The 14,653-nt window shown below is 38.6% G+C and overlaps 1 protein-coding gene across 4 annotated transcripts in view; it reads left to right on the top strand.

Annotated features, from left to right (window-relative positions):
- map2k5 (mitogen-activated protein kinase kinase 5) overlaps window positions 1–14,653 on the top strand; it is a 55,278-nt gene that overhangs the window by 23,570 nt on the left and 17,055 nt on the right. For 2 of the 4 annotated variants that reach the window (XM_081605065.1, XM_008404628.3), the window contains exons 15-19: window positions 864–914; window positions 1,038–1,109; window positions 3,115–3,144; window positions 9,310–9,336; window positions 9,672–9,704. In XM_081605065.1, coding sequence (XP_081461191.1) covers window positions 864–914; window positions 1,038–1,109; window positions 3,115–3,144; window positions 9,310–9,336; window positions 9,672–9,704 — 213 coding nt within the window. The other 2 variants (XM_008404630.3, XM_081605066.1) reach the window with 2 other exon arrangements.

Here is a 14,653-nt window from a genome sequence, read left to right as displayed (position 1 = left end):
GTGTGTGTGTGTGTGTGTGTGTGTGCGTGCGTGCGTGCGCGCGCGTGTGTGTTCACGTGGTCAGCTTGTCAATCACAGCGTTCATTCTACACTCAAGGCATCAGAGCCATCCCCAGGGTCATCTTCTCACATTAGCGCCCCCACTCTTCCATTGTTCTGCATCCTCTGAAAAAAAAAATAAAAAATCACTTGCTATAATTATGACACACACACACAAACGCCGAGCCGCATTGATATGTATTCAGTAGATTGGAGGGGAAAGCGTGGGCGGCAGACAATAGCCTTGTCATCACGTGTGTGTGTGTGTGCGTGCACGCGCCAAAGTGTGTTTTTTAATGTAATCATCAGGGACAGACCTTCACCGTCCCCAAAACACCCAGAGTCGTGGACTCGGTTTTCCCTTTCAGCATCCTGGCACGCAAACGGTTTCCCTTCTTTGGAAAATTGGTCCTTCATTCATAACCTTCACTTCCTTGGCTTCCTAAAGGTGAACACATGTGTCCCACCCCTCTTTTTGTTCAATTTTTTTGTTGTTTACTTGTCTTTCATGCATGTAGACCCTTCATCCTTGCCTCACATTCAGTAGGACGTTAAGAAAAAAAAAGCCATATGGGAGCAGACAGTCATTATCAGGGTTGTGTCACTGATAACATACACACTCTGTTGCCATCGTCTCTTGTTTGAGGCCTGAGCGCACCCCCCTTACATGACAGTAGATTTAGGGAATGCAAATCAGCCATAGCTGCTGTTCTATTTCTGACATTGTAAATTGTAAAACCTTTTAGTGTTATTTGTGTTTAACTGTTCTTATAATTTTAAGCTTAGTTACTTGATGTGAAGGAGTCTTTTCTTTCCTTCTGCAGCTGGTAAATTCTATAGCAAAAACCTACGTGGGAACCAACGCATACATGGCAGTAAGTTTTCTACTTTTTATTGTAACTTAAGGTAAAATTTTGCATTTTGAGCTTAGATACATACATTTTTTTGTTTGTTTTTGGTTTGTTTGTAGCATAAGCTAACTTGTTTTATCTCGACAGCCTGAAAGGATATCAGGAGAGCAGTATGGGATCCATGCTGATGTCTGGAGTGTGGGCATCTCTTTCATGGAGGTATACTATTTTATTTATTTATTTATTTGACAATAATGTCAAGCTTTTCCTTTTATATTTCATAAAATTTGCAAGGAGAAAAATATCAAATGTAAAGTAAGGTGGAAGTTTTCAGAAACCTTTGACGGGTTTGGGATGAGCTGGGGAATATTCCAACCTTTTATGAACATGATGGGAATTTATATGAATCAGATGGAAATCAGAAAATTTGATTCTGATTCTGCAATGTCATATTTGCATATTAAACATTCATAAAAAATATTATAGTAATATTAACATAAAGTTATTTCACTTCACTAGTTAACGGGACCAAATGTTTTGCTTCAGTAGTCTTGTTTCTCGGGTAGTTTGGAGTTCTAGAAATTTCTGGCCTCCGTACCTCTATGTGGAATAGCATAGCTGCACTTAGTTGTACTGGGATTAAACCTGGTTGCTCTAGTCAAGATATTGCTGTAATGTATTTTCAGTAGATATACCAACCTTTTCTTTGAGTAAAATCTGGGCTTACTCCTTTTTATGTCCAGAAATTCCCAAAGAACATCGTGTAGCTTTACACATCTACAGCTGAAACCATCCATCCATCCATCCATTTTCTTGCACCCTTTTTCCCTTAATGGGGTCGGGAGGGGTGCTGGTGCCCATCTCCAGCCAACGTTTCGGGCGAGAGGCGGGGTACACCCTGGACAGGTCGCCAGTCTGTCGCAGGGCAACACAGAGACACACAGGACACACAACCATGCACCCACACACCTAGGGGCAATTTGGAGAGGCCAATTAACCTGACAGTCATGTTTTTGGACTGTGGGAGGAAACCGGAGTACCCGGAGAAAACCCACGCATGCACAGGGAGAACATGCAAACTCCATGCAGAAAGACATGGCTAATATCAACTATTATGTGTGTGTTTGCGCACGGTCATCTTTTTTCCATCACTCTACACGTTGTTGATCATGTTTGAGGGACGCACTGCTGTCTAACATTTCAGCTTAACAACTAGACTTCCCCGTTCTCCCGTCTTCCCATTTGCACTATTGATTATCCATCCGTTTCTGTCTGCAGTCGTCTCTCTGCCATGCAACAAATGATTCATGCCCCTGTCTCACCTTTGTTTGTCAATAATGTTTAATTCAATCACTCTAACCAAAATGGATGAGCTCAGTATGATGCACTCCTGTTGAGATTATTAACACATAATCCGTGTGATGAAGATGACCCATCTCTTCGTCGCTTGCTACCGATGAATGCATTAAGCAAAATAAAGGAAATGACCTTCAGTTTCACTCAGTTTGGGTTAATCTTTAAGCCACTTCTCTGTCTATTTATGATAAAACAAGCAAATGTTGGGAGCACTTTCAGATGAAAAGCACCCACCTCGTCAAAATGTTCTAAAGGCAGCGACGTATCGAGCAACGTCTCACTTAAAATAGCACATGTACACGTTTTATTATGCAAGGCGTTGACTGCGTTGTCCTCCTGTTCTTTATCTGTCTATGTTGTTCCGGGGGGGGGATTGCATGGAGGTTATTAAGTATTAGCTGACGTTGTTTGACCGAGAAGTATTACCAGCAGGTGGGCACTAAGCTTACTTTGAAGGCTGAAAGTCTCCGCTAGTACATTTGCTTCAGCACCCACGTTCTCTCACCCCGTCCATTTCTGAATACAAGAAGTGGGAATACAATGCTGTTTGAGCGCATAAAATTTAAATATACAGTACAATCTAAAGCTTAATGGTGTACAATTAAGTTACATACCGGAGCATACGTTCCCATGTAAAGATTATAGCCAGTGTTTGCCACAACATTCAGCCCAGTTGTTATGAATGTGTGTCTTTAAGTGTCCTAACAAAGCGCTATATAATTTTGATGATATTCATTTTTTCCACTGTTGGGAGTTTTCACACATGCACTCGCATATGAAAATAGAAATTGTATAAAGTGTTTTTGTAATTTGTTTTTTGATGTTTTTACATCTCTTTTATTAGTAATTATTGTTCATCTTTTCACAGTTGGCTCTTGGCATGTTCCCGTACCCTCAAGTAAGTCGTTTTTAATTAATTAAGTTTGTGTTGCATTTATAAGTATGAACTCTATTTGACAGATAAATAGCAGTATCTAAAATGTAGTTGGGCATTGTGCACGATTGTTAAAAGCGATGGTTTCAAAACTTCTCTATAATACAGTAACGTCTTAATGAGCGGCCACTGATGGCGCCACAATAACGAGGTTTCTCTGGCTCAATAGGCATAGAGTGCTACAGCACAACCCCTCCCCCACCTGTTGCTGTGCACTTTTATCTTCCTCACAAGGTAGAAAAATTAAGGCATGTGTCCAGTCCAGTCATGAAAAGCACCGTCCATCACTCTTATTTGGTTAACACAATTTTAAAACTACTAAATAAGAGTGATGGATGGTGCTTTTCATGACTGGACTAGACACACTGGCACCCTGGCAGATAGCCTAATTAATAACCAATTGTATTTCTTGAGGTGTTTTATAAACAGCTGATGGACATGAATTGATGATATTCTGCTCAAAAACATGGGAATAATACTATGAAGTTTGACAGCTTTTTGTTTCAATTTTCCTGCTAAACTTTCTTCTAGACTTCCTGTTAGAGTCTCTGTGTTAAAATCAAATTAAGCATGAATGTTACAGTTTAACATATAACAACAGCACTGGTCAATATTTTATGAGTTGTTGCTTTTCTGTGTTTCTTTAAAGGGATGATTTTATGAATTAATATAGTTTGAAATGTATGTGTAAATACTGTGAGATCATGATATTTCTAGTCGAGGTTGTTTTACCCCCCAGCAAATTCCTTTGATTATTTTTTTGTGTGGAGGTCCTGCAGATTGCTCAGAACCTGCATCATTATACTGATAATCCTAGGAATTTTCCGTTCCTGTTTATACTGATAAATATTTGTTGTTTAGATGCAGCTTTCAGTGTATGAGGCTGTTGTCTGGGCCCGTTCCCTCCTCCTCATTACAGTAAATTAAAATCCTCCTCAAATGTAATTGCTGACTACAGAAGTGACTTCCCAATCCCATCAAGTCTTTAAGTTGGCTTTAACTTGCTAATCCGTCCCTGAGCAATCTGAATCTGGTCACCTCAGGATACCTGCTGGCTGCTCCTCTGCTAAGAATCTAAAGAAGCGGATTTATGTTCAGGATTTATTGTGTGAAAATCACTCTTTCTTTACAATAAAGTAAAAAGGCCTTGACTTTATTGTAAGGATATTAGATTTTTGAAAAAAATATATAGTTATTTATTTTTTTTATTTTTCCAGTCTTGACAGGATACCAAGGACGTTGTTGGATTTATTTGGATTATATGGTAAAATGTAACTGTGGCAGAATGAATGAAGGAATCATCAATTCTCTATAAGCCATTTATTTCTTCATTTTTGGTCACATCTATACCAAGGGTATCTGCAATTATAGAGAGGTGTGCATCTCCTTTATCTCTTGGCTAGATAAGCTAAAATACAGCATGTCACAAAAGTGAGTACATGTCACATATTTTTGTAAATATTTTATTATATCTTTTCATGGGACAAGCCCCACAGATACCCATTTGTGTCTAAACTGCTGGCAGCAAAAATGAGTACACCCCTACGTCAGAAAGTCCAAATCATGCTTAAAGTGTTGTCATTTTGTGCGATCACCATTATTTTCAAACTCTGCCTTAACTCTCTTAATCTTGAAGTTCAGTAGATCTTCATGGGTTGCCACTAGAATCCTCTTTCACTCCTCCATGACATCATTTTCTGCTTGAGGATGCCCCACAGATTCTCAAAAGGGGTCAGATCTAGAGACATGCTTAGCCAGTCTAGCACTTTTGACGAGGCAGTGGTTATCTTAGAAGTGTGTTTGAGGTCATCATCGCATTGGAATACTGCAGTGGACTGGAATATTGAAAATAATGCTCTGCTTAAATATGTCACAGTACATGTTGGCACTCACGGGTCCGTCAGTGAACAGTCTGCAGCAGTCATGCAGGCCCAAACCATGACACTTGAGAAAGGGTTTCATTTGAGTCATAAAAAGCTTGTGAACGGTGCAGTTGCGTCTCCAGAACCTGGTAGTTGACTGGAAGAATAAAAAAGATAACTTGTCACACAGCCCTTCTCTGTTCTTGGTGTTACTTCTTTGTGCAATACAGCTGCCTCTCCATCACCTTGGATTTACACCTCATGTGTCTCTGCTGTGCTGCGCACTTTACTGACAGAAATCAGCCATTACTGACCACGCTGATTTAGAGCATGGACGTCAGTGCATCAAATACTTCCAGCAGACTTCGAAGCCAAAGTTGACAGTTTCTGTGAGTTTGATGAAAAGCAGCTAAACACAACATCTCACCAGATCAAGTTTGACAATTTGTAAATACTTGTAACTTATACATGAGTGGTACTTGAAGTCCAAAAACTACAGTAATTAAGAATTAATCTATAACCTAGTTGGCGTGTTTACATAACCAGTGAGGCTGATTCCAGTAGATATTGCTGTTTCTAATGTTCATTCTCAAAATGAGTCATTGTGAAAGGGAAGAAAATTCATATTTCTATGCAACAATACACATCTGCAAGTCAATATATGGAGAGTTTATGTTTGCGAACTTAGTCTCGAGCTGTTCTAGTTTTGGTTAGAGGTTCCCTAACTTACAGTAATTTTGTCATTCTTATCTAGTTCCTTCCTCACCTAATGATTTTGAGGGATTGCACAGAATATTTGGAATATCTGTCATTTGTTTATGCTCTCGCGTGTCCAACAGTTTCCTTATTTCGGTCTTAATTTTCCCCTAACTCCATATGGCACTCTAGACAGTTCACCTGCAGGCTGTGGCAGAGCTATGTGGCGAGAACGCTCGGATCCAGCTCGTCAAGCGCAGCCAGCCAAAGTCCTCGGGCCTAAGCTGTCATTTTCTTTTTTCAGATGCTGGCACAGCTGTTTGTTCAAACCCCCTCTCCCCGCTATACTTCAAAGAAAACATTTCAGCACAGACCAAGGAAGTTGGTTAAGATCGCGAGTGAATCTGTGACACGAATTTCAGCCTTAAAGTTGCCAAGGATACTGGAAGAGTTACGTTTGGCTTGGAGGCATTCGTAAATTGCACTCCCAAAGAAAGCCAATATTGTGTTTGGGATGTGTCATTCATACTGTAAAATTCTGAGGATGTCTGCTTGTTTTCTCTTTGCTTTTATTTGCAGCTTTTTGTTCAGCTGGCACTCATTCATCCTTTTGTGTGTGTGCATGTATACATGCAGAGTGGAGTCATCACCTCATGTTTGCTATGATTAGAGATGGTCTCTTTAATTCCACTTCACCACATGTTGGGATTCATTTGCGTTCTTTGTCAGGAGTTAATGGAGTTTTGCGCGGCTCGCTCTGAAAGTCTTTGAAGACACCAGACCTGATGATGTGATGTGTATACAGCCGCCAGCACTATTGCTTCTGATTGATTTGTTGTCGTTTTGGTTTGCTCTATTGTTTTGTTTCGCTTCATTTTTGTCATATTTCTCATATTTGAATAGATTCCCGGATGAAATATCATTCTGAGTTTTTTTGTTTTTTTGTGTGTGTTTTTTTTTTTAAGATACTTCATTACACATCACTGCATCTATCAAAGACAGACACTTTCCCTCCGTTACTTTTTTCCCCTCAACATAAATAGAAAGATTATAGTTTCTAATTCTTCTTTTTACTCACTGGGTAGTTGTAAACAAAGTTCTGTGTGTTTGTTAGCACCCTACGTGATTACAGATACTGACAATAATATTACCCTTTTTCAAAGAGTTAATATTGGGGTTTAACTTGCACAAGCGAAAGCGCAGACAGTTATGTAAAGAAATCCAAACTTTTTCATTGTATTCATTATTTATCATTAAAACATGTTTTACGTTCTGTCATGGTGGAACCACAAACATCTGCATTTTTTAATTGTACTGTAAGTGATGGAACAACAGTATTACATAACTGTTAAAGTGTAAGGAAAATATATGTTCTTTCCAAATTAAAGATTGGACACATAGCATCTATGAAAATTAGTTTGGGACTATAGCCAGACATTCTAAGTTAGATTTAGATCTGACTTTGTGTGGACTATTCGACCTCATGAATATGTCTCCTAAATATCCTATTACTTACCTCTGACTTTAAGTTTGATTGAAGGTGAATCACCATCTCAGGACTAATCGCATTAAATGATGGTGACATGTTGCACATGGTCTGTTCAGGGTGAAATGCAGTGTTTTTTCTACACTAACAAGTAATGCGGTCTAATTTTGTTGTCATCCGACCAGACTTCCTTCTTCTTGGTTTGTTCCAACGGTACTTCTTCTTATTTTTTACTTGAGCGAGGATAGATTGGAGGAGGGCATTACTAATTATCATCTTCTCTATAGTTTCTCTCACATAAACTGTGGATCGCTGCAGTTTCCTTTCTCTTTCTATTATGCACTACTTTTTTGTCTATAATTTTAACCTCCTTAAATACATGAAAGTATGTGGTAAAATGAAAAGTTTGAGGTGTATTGGTTTCATGGTAATGAAAGTTGTAGTTCAGGGTTGCACATCTAATGTTTATGCAATAGCTACCTTGTTATTGTCTCTCTTGTTATGATCTCATTACATTGTCAAAACATGCACATTTTTAAATATGATTAAAACATATATATAGATATGTATATAAGTATTTAGGAAAGGAACTCGCAATCTGATATATTTCATGAAGTTATATTGAGCAGGCGGAAAAAAAAAGTTATGCATTTGAATATTGATTTTGTGACTTCTGGTTTCACGCTGAGCTCTCTGCGATATTTCCAAGAAAGCGAAAAGCAAAACTTCATAAGCTCAGCAGAGATGGAAAAGCTGATGTTTTCCACAGAGGCATTCATCATGTTGTGTCACAAACACACACATACACAGAAGTAAATACATCCTCATACACGGTGCCGTCTTCTTGGATGTGACATTATAGAGAAGACAGCCAGAAGATCTCTTCTTTTTTTTTCCCAGTTTGATTATCATATCAGGCATTGTTTACCCTCAGGATGAACATTCACCTAATGACTTATATAAACACACAAACATATTGAATTCTTCTTTTTGAAATGTAGCCACGCTGCTATGTAGAAGTACAATAGGTCCTCAATTATGTTTTAAATAAGTTAGCCTCCCTCTATCCAATTTCAAGCCCTGGAGCAGATCGCAGTTCTGTTTTAGTAATTATTTCAGAACAAATTAGTTTTCCATAGTTGCTTTTAATGTGTCTGAATCAGGCAAAACTGGATATAGAGGCAGTTTAGGAGTCTCTTGGTATTTACAGAGTGCGAAAACCTGTATTTAATTGAGTGAATCAATAAGTGCTCTAATGCACTGTCAAAAGACGTGGAGAAATGAACAATCTGTTCAGCTGAGCCCAGGTTTTAAGCCTTGTATCATTTATTCTGAGTGATGAATGTATAAATTTAAGGTTTTTAGAAATGAAAACAAGTTGTTGTAGTGAATTCATCCCTGGAGGGGTTTTGAATGGGAAGACTTAATGCTTTGCTTAGCTCCACTGCCGTTTCATGCATTTTAAGTTAAAATGGCATGTCTACATTTTTCAAATCAAAAGCCTCTTTTCTACTTCATACATTTTTAAGAACATTATGCTTTTTTTTTTCATCATAGCTGTGCGTGTGTTTTTTTGTTTTTTTTTACCAACATCTTTCCAGAACTAGCCTAAATCTTTTACAAAATGTTATTTTCCTCACTTTTAAGGATCTGCTCTTCACATTTCTTCCCTGTACAAGCAATACCTCCTACCCTTTAGTAGTCGCTTAAAACGCACCATTATACCTGTAAAGCAGACATTCAGCGTGGCCCGTTGTAAATCTCCTCCAACACTGTTTCACAGTTATTCTACATCGCAGCACATCCAGATAACCTGGAGGGCAGGAATAAAGAAATGCTCAGAAAATTAGCATTAGTGGATCTTTTACCCCCATTCCCCACAAATGAGAGCCAGACCATTAACATTTGTGTGTTTTCATTATGTAAATGGTGTTAGTACGTACTCACAAATTGCCAACAGGAAAGCAATAATTTTCTCCTAGTGATCATAATGTTTCCAAGTGCATCGTCTTGATTATGACACACTAATTACATATTGCCTCATCTCTTTTTTTTTTTTTTTCTTTCTTCTGTCTTGCCCTACAGATTCAGAAAAACCAAGGATCTCTAATGGTAAGTTTTATTGCTATGGAATAGGATGCAAGAAGCCAGAGGTCTCCTTCTCTGCATATAGTCTGTCACTCTTGGTTGACTCTCTCATTTAAAAAAAAAAAACTCACTCAGATTGGATTTTTGCAGCAAATTATTAGATTATGCCTAAACTGCTGGTATTACATTAGGTGCTATAATGGAATAATAAAAACCCTGCTTTGCCTGAGCTTGCTGCATGTGATTAATCTTAGTACTTTTTTTTTTTTTATCACACTACTGATTTCCCCTATTGCCAAGAAATTCCATGTAGGCTAACGTTTCTCTCCCCCCCGACTCCTTCTGCTTCTCCTCGTCAGCCTCTCCAGTTACTGCAATGCATCGTTGATGAGGTGAGTCGCCGTCTTATGTGCTTCTGCATCTAAAGTCAGTCCTAATGGCCCGGAAAGCTTATATTTTGTTTCCTAATGAAGCAAACCACTCAGGCGGCTTTGCTCCCCATTCACTCAACCCTTCACCCTATGCAACAGCCTCCGGCAACAGACGTATGCACATTACTGTAGTAAAGGCTGGACTCGTCACGAGTGACAGCCGCACAAAAAACAGTTCTGAATTCTGTGGACTACAAGACCCAGAATTATGTCGAAGCAGGATTTTTTTTTTCCCCTGCCTCTGTTATGTAAAAAGGTAATGGCTGTCTTATAGGTGGAGGTTGCATCCTTGTTTCTGAGAAAACCTGTTTGAAATCAGGAGTACGTGGGAATATAAGACTAAGCAAAATCGTAAATAAAATATGTGGCGATTTTGAAAGAAGACATTATGTTTTGCGCAGCCAGTTTTTGTCTTCCTTTTAAAAAGACGTCACACGACACAAGATCAGGCTTTGAAATAGCTGGGAAATGTTTTCAGTCCTGTTTGTCCAACTATATTCGTTAGTTTATCCATCCATCGAATTTTCCTTCTTTCCTTTTTTTTCTTCCATATTGATTCAGTAAATGAATTGTGAACTTTTGTGTTTGATTATGAACTCTTTAATTGAATTTAGATATGAAAATGTGTAGAAATCCTAACAAGTGTTGCATCAGCTTCACATCCTCTTCAGAATAGGCTTCTCTTACCAATTAAATCTAAAATGTCACTTTTTTGTGAAAAACTGTTTATTAGATACAGTATAAACCAGACTAACACACAAGGTAAACCCACCTAAGCATGTTTGTTCTTTGATTTATTGCCATGCTGTCGTCCTCATGAATACTGTATGTGAGCGCGCACTGCCCCTCATCAGAACCAGCAATCACATTTTCTTCATTTTTTTTTTCCCCAGCGCTTTTTGCTGACATTCACTAATAGCCAAAATGCCTCAACAACAACAGCCACCCACTGCCCCCATCACCAGCCATATTGCACATTAAACATACAGTGTCACTTGTCCTTAACTGCCTATGGATTGGCCGTAATTAATAATTAAATGCTTTTGGTTGTAATGGATTGACCTGGGCTGAACTGTTCATTAGTCAGCTAGACGTAGCGATCACTCAAACTATTTTTCCCGTGCCCTTTGCTGTCTCCCCTTGAAGGGAGAGAAAGCGCTGTGTTGTCCCTGCCGGAGCAGCAGAGCCTTACTGTCCCTGCTAATTTGGTGCCTTCAAGGAGGAGACAATAGGATAAGCTCTGTGTGGAAAGATGGAAGTCACTTTGAGAGAATGTGTATCCTGACTAATTAACTATTTAGCTGAAGTACATTGGTAATCGTTGAGGCACAACTAGAGTTTGGATGCTGGGAGAGCCCTACTGGGTTTATTTGTGTGTTGAATATTAAGTAGAAATCTAACAATTTTGGACATTTGACACATGGCAGCAGAAATGTAGGTTTTGTTATCAAAGCAAGCAGATAAGCAAAATTGTTTTTTTTGTTTCAACTCATTTTTTGTTGGGAAAATGAAATGAAAGTTTTCTGGTGAAGAAATCCCAAGAGCTAAAATTTACGGTATCAGTGTTAAGATATGCTTTTTGCTGAATGAGGTACTTATTAATTATAATAAAAGCTGAAGTTCAAGCTCCTCAGATATGTTTAATTTCATGTTTTAAATTTCTTTGTAGGCTTAGAAATAAAAGACTTGCTGGGAGTTGAAAGAAATCCTGTTTTGATTATGCATTTTACCTTATAATGTATCAATCGTAAAACTAAACTCGCTTTTGTGTTTAGCAAAAGTTCAACAAAGATCAGGGACATAAGCTTTGAAATATAAATAGGTTTTTATTTTTGTGATGTCTTAATTTTCTACTGACTTTATTCTACTACCTCCATCAAACAGCCTGCAGCACGTTTTTCTTTTGTACTTATTGTTTGTTACTTTTAATGGCTGAATTACAGGCAAAGAAAAATTGGAACCAGTGATTCAGAGGAAAGCTGAAGCTGTTATTGGCTGGTCTGAAAAGAACGGGGTGCGACTCTACATTTGACGGAATTAGTGAAAGATAGAAACTTTTATTTCTGTTACAAGAAATGCCTCAATATTTTTAAAGAAACCACTGAATGATATTGGAATCATATTTTTATTATTTCTCTCAATAGAATGAGTCAGAGATGTCAATTTTTTATTGAAAAGTTTCTTATGAGAATTTTTTGTTTCAATTACATCTAAAATATTATGAAGATGACATCTTGGGGTGTTTTCACACCTGGTTGTCCCGTAGATTCTGTTCGATTGGGGACCAAAATTACAACAATTGTTACATTTTCAGCTGGTACGGTTATTTTTCACACTGCACTGTGTTAAACGAACCAAACTCTTTAAAAACAAAACCTGTTCCCATTCTTGCCTGTAGTGGCGCTGCGTCAAGAACCAGTGAAGGAAATGACAAAAAAAAATCTGAAGAAGACATTCAATGCAACTTCCTCCTTCGCAAAATGTAAACAAAAATGGAGTGGAGTAGCATCAGATTTTTAGCAGTTGCAGGATTTCTTTTTTGTCTTTGGTAAAAATAGAAAAAACCTTGAGCTGTTACCCAGAGTCCCCTGCTCTAAAGTCAGCTTCCTGCTTTTGCAGTGCTGTCCGGTCCGCTTGGCGTTCAAACCAGATTTCATTCAACCAAACCGAGACCCAGGTTTTAGGTGGACCAGAGTTCGATTTTTCTGATCTGAATCAGAGTTTGCACATTCACGCCTCCTGAAACAAATCAGACTTTCTCGACAATAGAACTCGTGTTGACTAAACGCGAACAAACCGGGCTTGCTTGAATGCACCCTAAAATTATCTGCGTGTAACGTTAAGGCCGCTACTCTGAATAGGAGACTTGTGTGTATGGGGGAAGGGAGGTTCTGCAAGCAGACTTTATTGTAATTTTGCTATACTTTGTCCAACATTTTCTTGGCAACACCTCACAAATATACTGTTATTACATAGCAAATAATTGCTGCTTTATTAACCTTTATGACACAGAGAATGGGGCTCGTTTAAGACCACATGTATGTTTAATTGACGTTAATTTAGTTACTCTTCACTTAGATTGTTTTAGTGTGTCCCTGAGAAAAGCGCTCGCGCCGCTGAGCCAAGGTCTTAAATTGGAAGTTCTCTGCAGTCGTTCCCTCCATCTGTCCGCTGTCCTCTCTCATTAATGTGCCGGCTCTCCTCTGTTTGTTGAATAGCAAGCGGCTTCACTAATAAAGAACTCCCACTTTATTCTCAAGCCTGTAATTACTGATCTAATTTTGCCTAATAATTGCTTCATGGCAATGACATGTATATTTACTCGTACCCTCGTAGCACGCACGCACGCAAAGGCGCCGTCTTACAGTGGAGCAAATTGACAAGCAGAGGAATAATTTAAACAGACCAGTCACTTTCATCAGCCTGCTTGTCTTTTGTGCCATCGCCTGCTGCCACATCAAAGCTGCAGCAGTGTTCCGCTCAGCTGGAAACATGAATAAATGCATAACGTGTTTGTTTCTGCGAAAAAAAAAAAAAAAAAAAAAAGAAAAGTAGGTGCATTAAGGTGCTTGCAGATATGCGAGGAGTGTGGACAGCGGTTTAATCTACACAAAGGATGCATTTACTTGCTTGGTCAACTCTTTGAACATACTCCGGGTTTAATTTTGAGTGTGCATGCAGACTGTAACGCCTGTCCGGGGTTTCACCATCTACTGTCGGGCTTGTGCTGTGTGGTGCTCAAGGGCATTTGTTTGTGGGTGCAGGTTTTGTGTATGCGCTATGATACATTGTTCATCCAAGCGGCGACGCGACTGTGAAGTGCAGTGAGATTATGAGGGAGCCGTTCCTTTGTTAATTTAAATGGGTTCATGCATCATGCTTTGCGGGAGGCTGCCGATCAGAGCATTAAGGAATGGCGAACACAGCCCAGAGGTGTTTTTACTGGCACAGCAGGGTTGTGCTTGTAAAGAGGTCTAATTTTTGGCATTTGAATAAACGCCTGGCTTTGAATTCACATAAGGTTTCGTGTGTGTGTGTGTATATAAACATATATAAATAATTAGTGGGGGGGGGCAGTTGTGTGCAGATCTCTGGAATTAGGATCTACTAAATAAACCACCTACCAGCTAACTTTTTCAGATGGTTCCTCTTAAATCTGATTTAAGTTCTATTGAAGCCCACATAACCTTGCTTTATGTTGCAGTGGTTCAAAATTGATTAGATCTTAAAAGATGGAGGAGACAAAACTCTGCTTCACTTCTTTTTCTCTTTTGGAATTGACTACCATAGCTGCAAAAACGAGAAAAAGCCCTATTTGTTTTATTTTACTGTTCTGCTGAGAGCACAAAACAAGACAGAAGCAGAATAAATGGAACAAAATGAAGTAATGAGGTAAAGCGACAGTTGCACAGATGGTTTGCATGACATGCTTCAGAGAGCCAATGTTGACAAAGTACATGTCAAAAGATGGGCACGGGGTTCAGGTCGTGGACCTTTTCTCCCAGTTTTTGGTTGGTTTTAATTCAGACATGCATTATAGAGCATTTTAGAGGTAAATTAAATAACCAGTAACCCAATGTTATGTCTGCCAAGCTTTTATGGATTCATATGTACTTTTTAAATGTGCTATTACTATAGCACATGTTTGAAAAGTTAAGTTTATTTTTATATTTTGAATGTACCTTAGTGGGTACATTCCAATGTGTGTTTAATTTCTGCACAATCTTTTTCCAGTAATTTGACACAGGAAGATATCCTACAAAGCTGGCTCCCATTCTGCATTTATCAGCTGGGGAACAAAACGCTGCCATGTTTTAAAAGCAACAATATATATAAAAATTTTTTTTAAAAAAACCTCATACATGAATACCTTTCCTTCAGAAATGTGGCCTTGATTTGAATGACCTGAA

The sequence above is a fragment of the Poecilia reticulata genome, chromosome 3 (assembly GCF_904066995.2).
Source record: "Poecilia reticulata chromosome 3, P_reticulata-male-v2, whole genome shotgun sequence".
Classification (NCBI taxonomy): Eukaryota; Metazoa; Chordata; class Actinopteri; order Cyprinodontiformes; family Poeciliidae; genus Poecilia; species Poecilia reticulata.
Note: the sequence above shows the minus strand (reverse complement) of the source record. Positions and strands in the feature narration are given on the sequence as shown.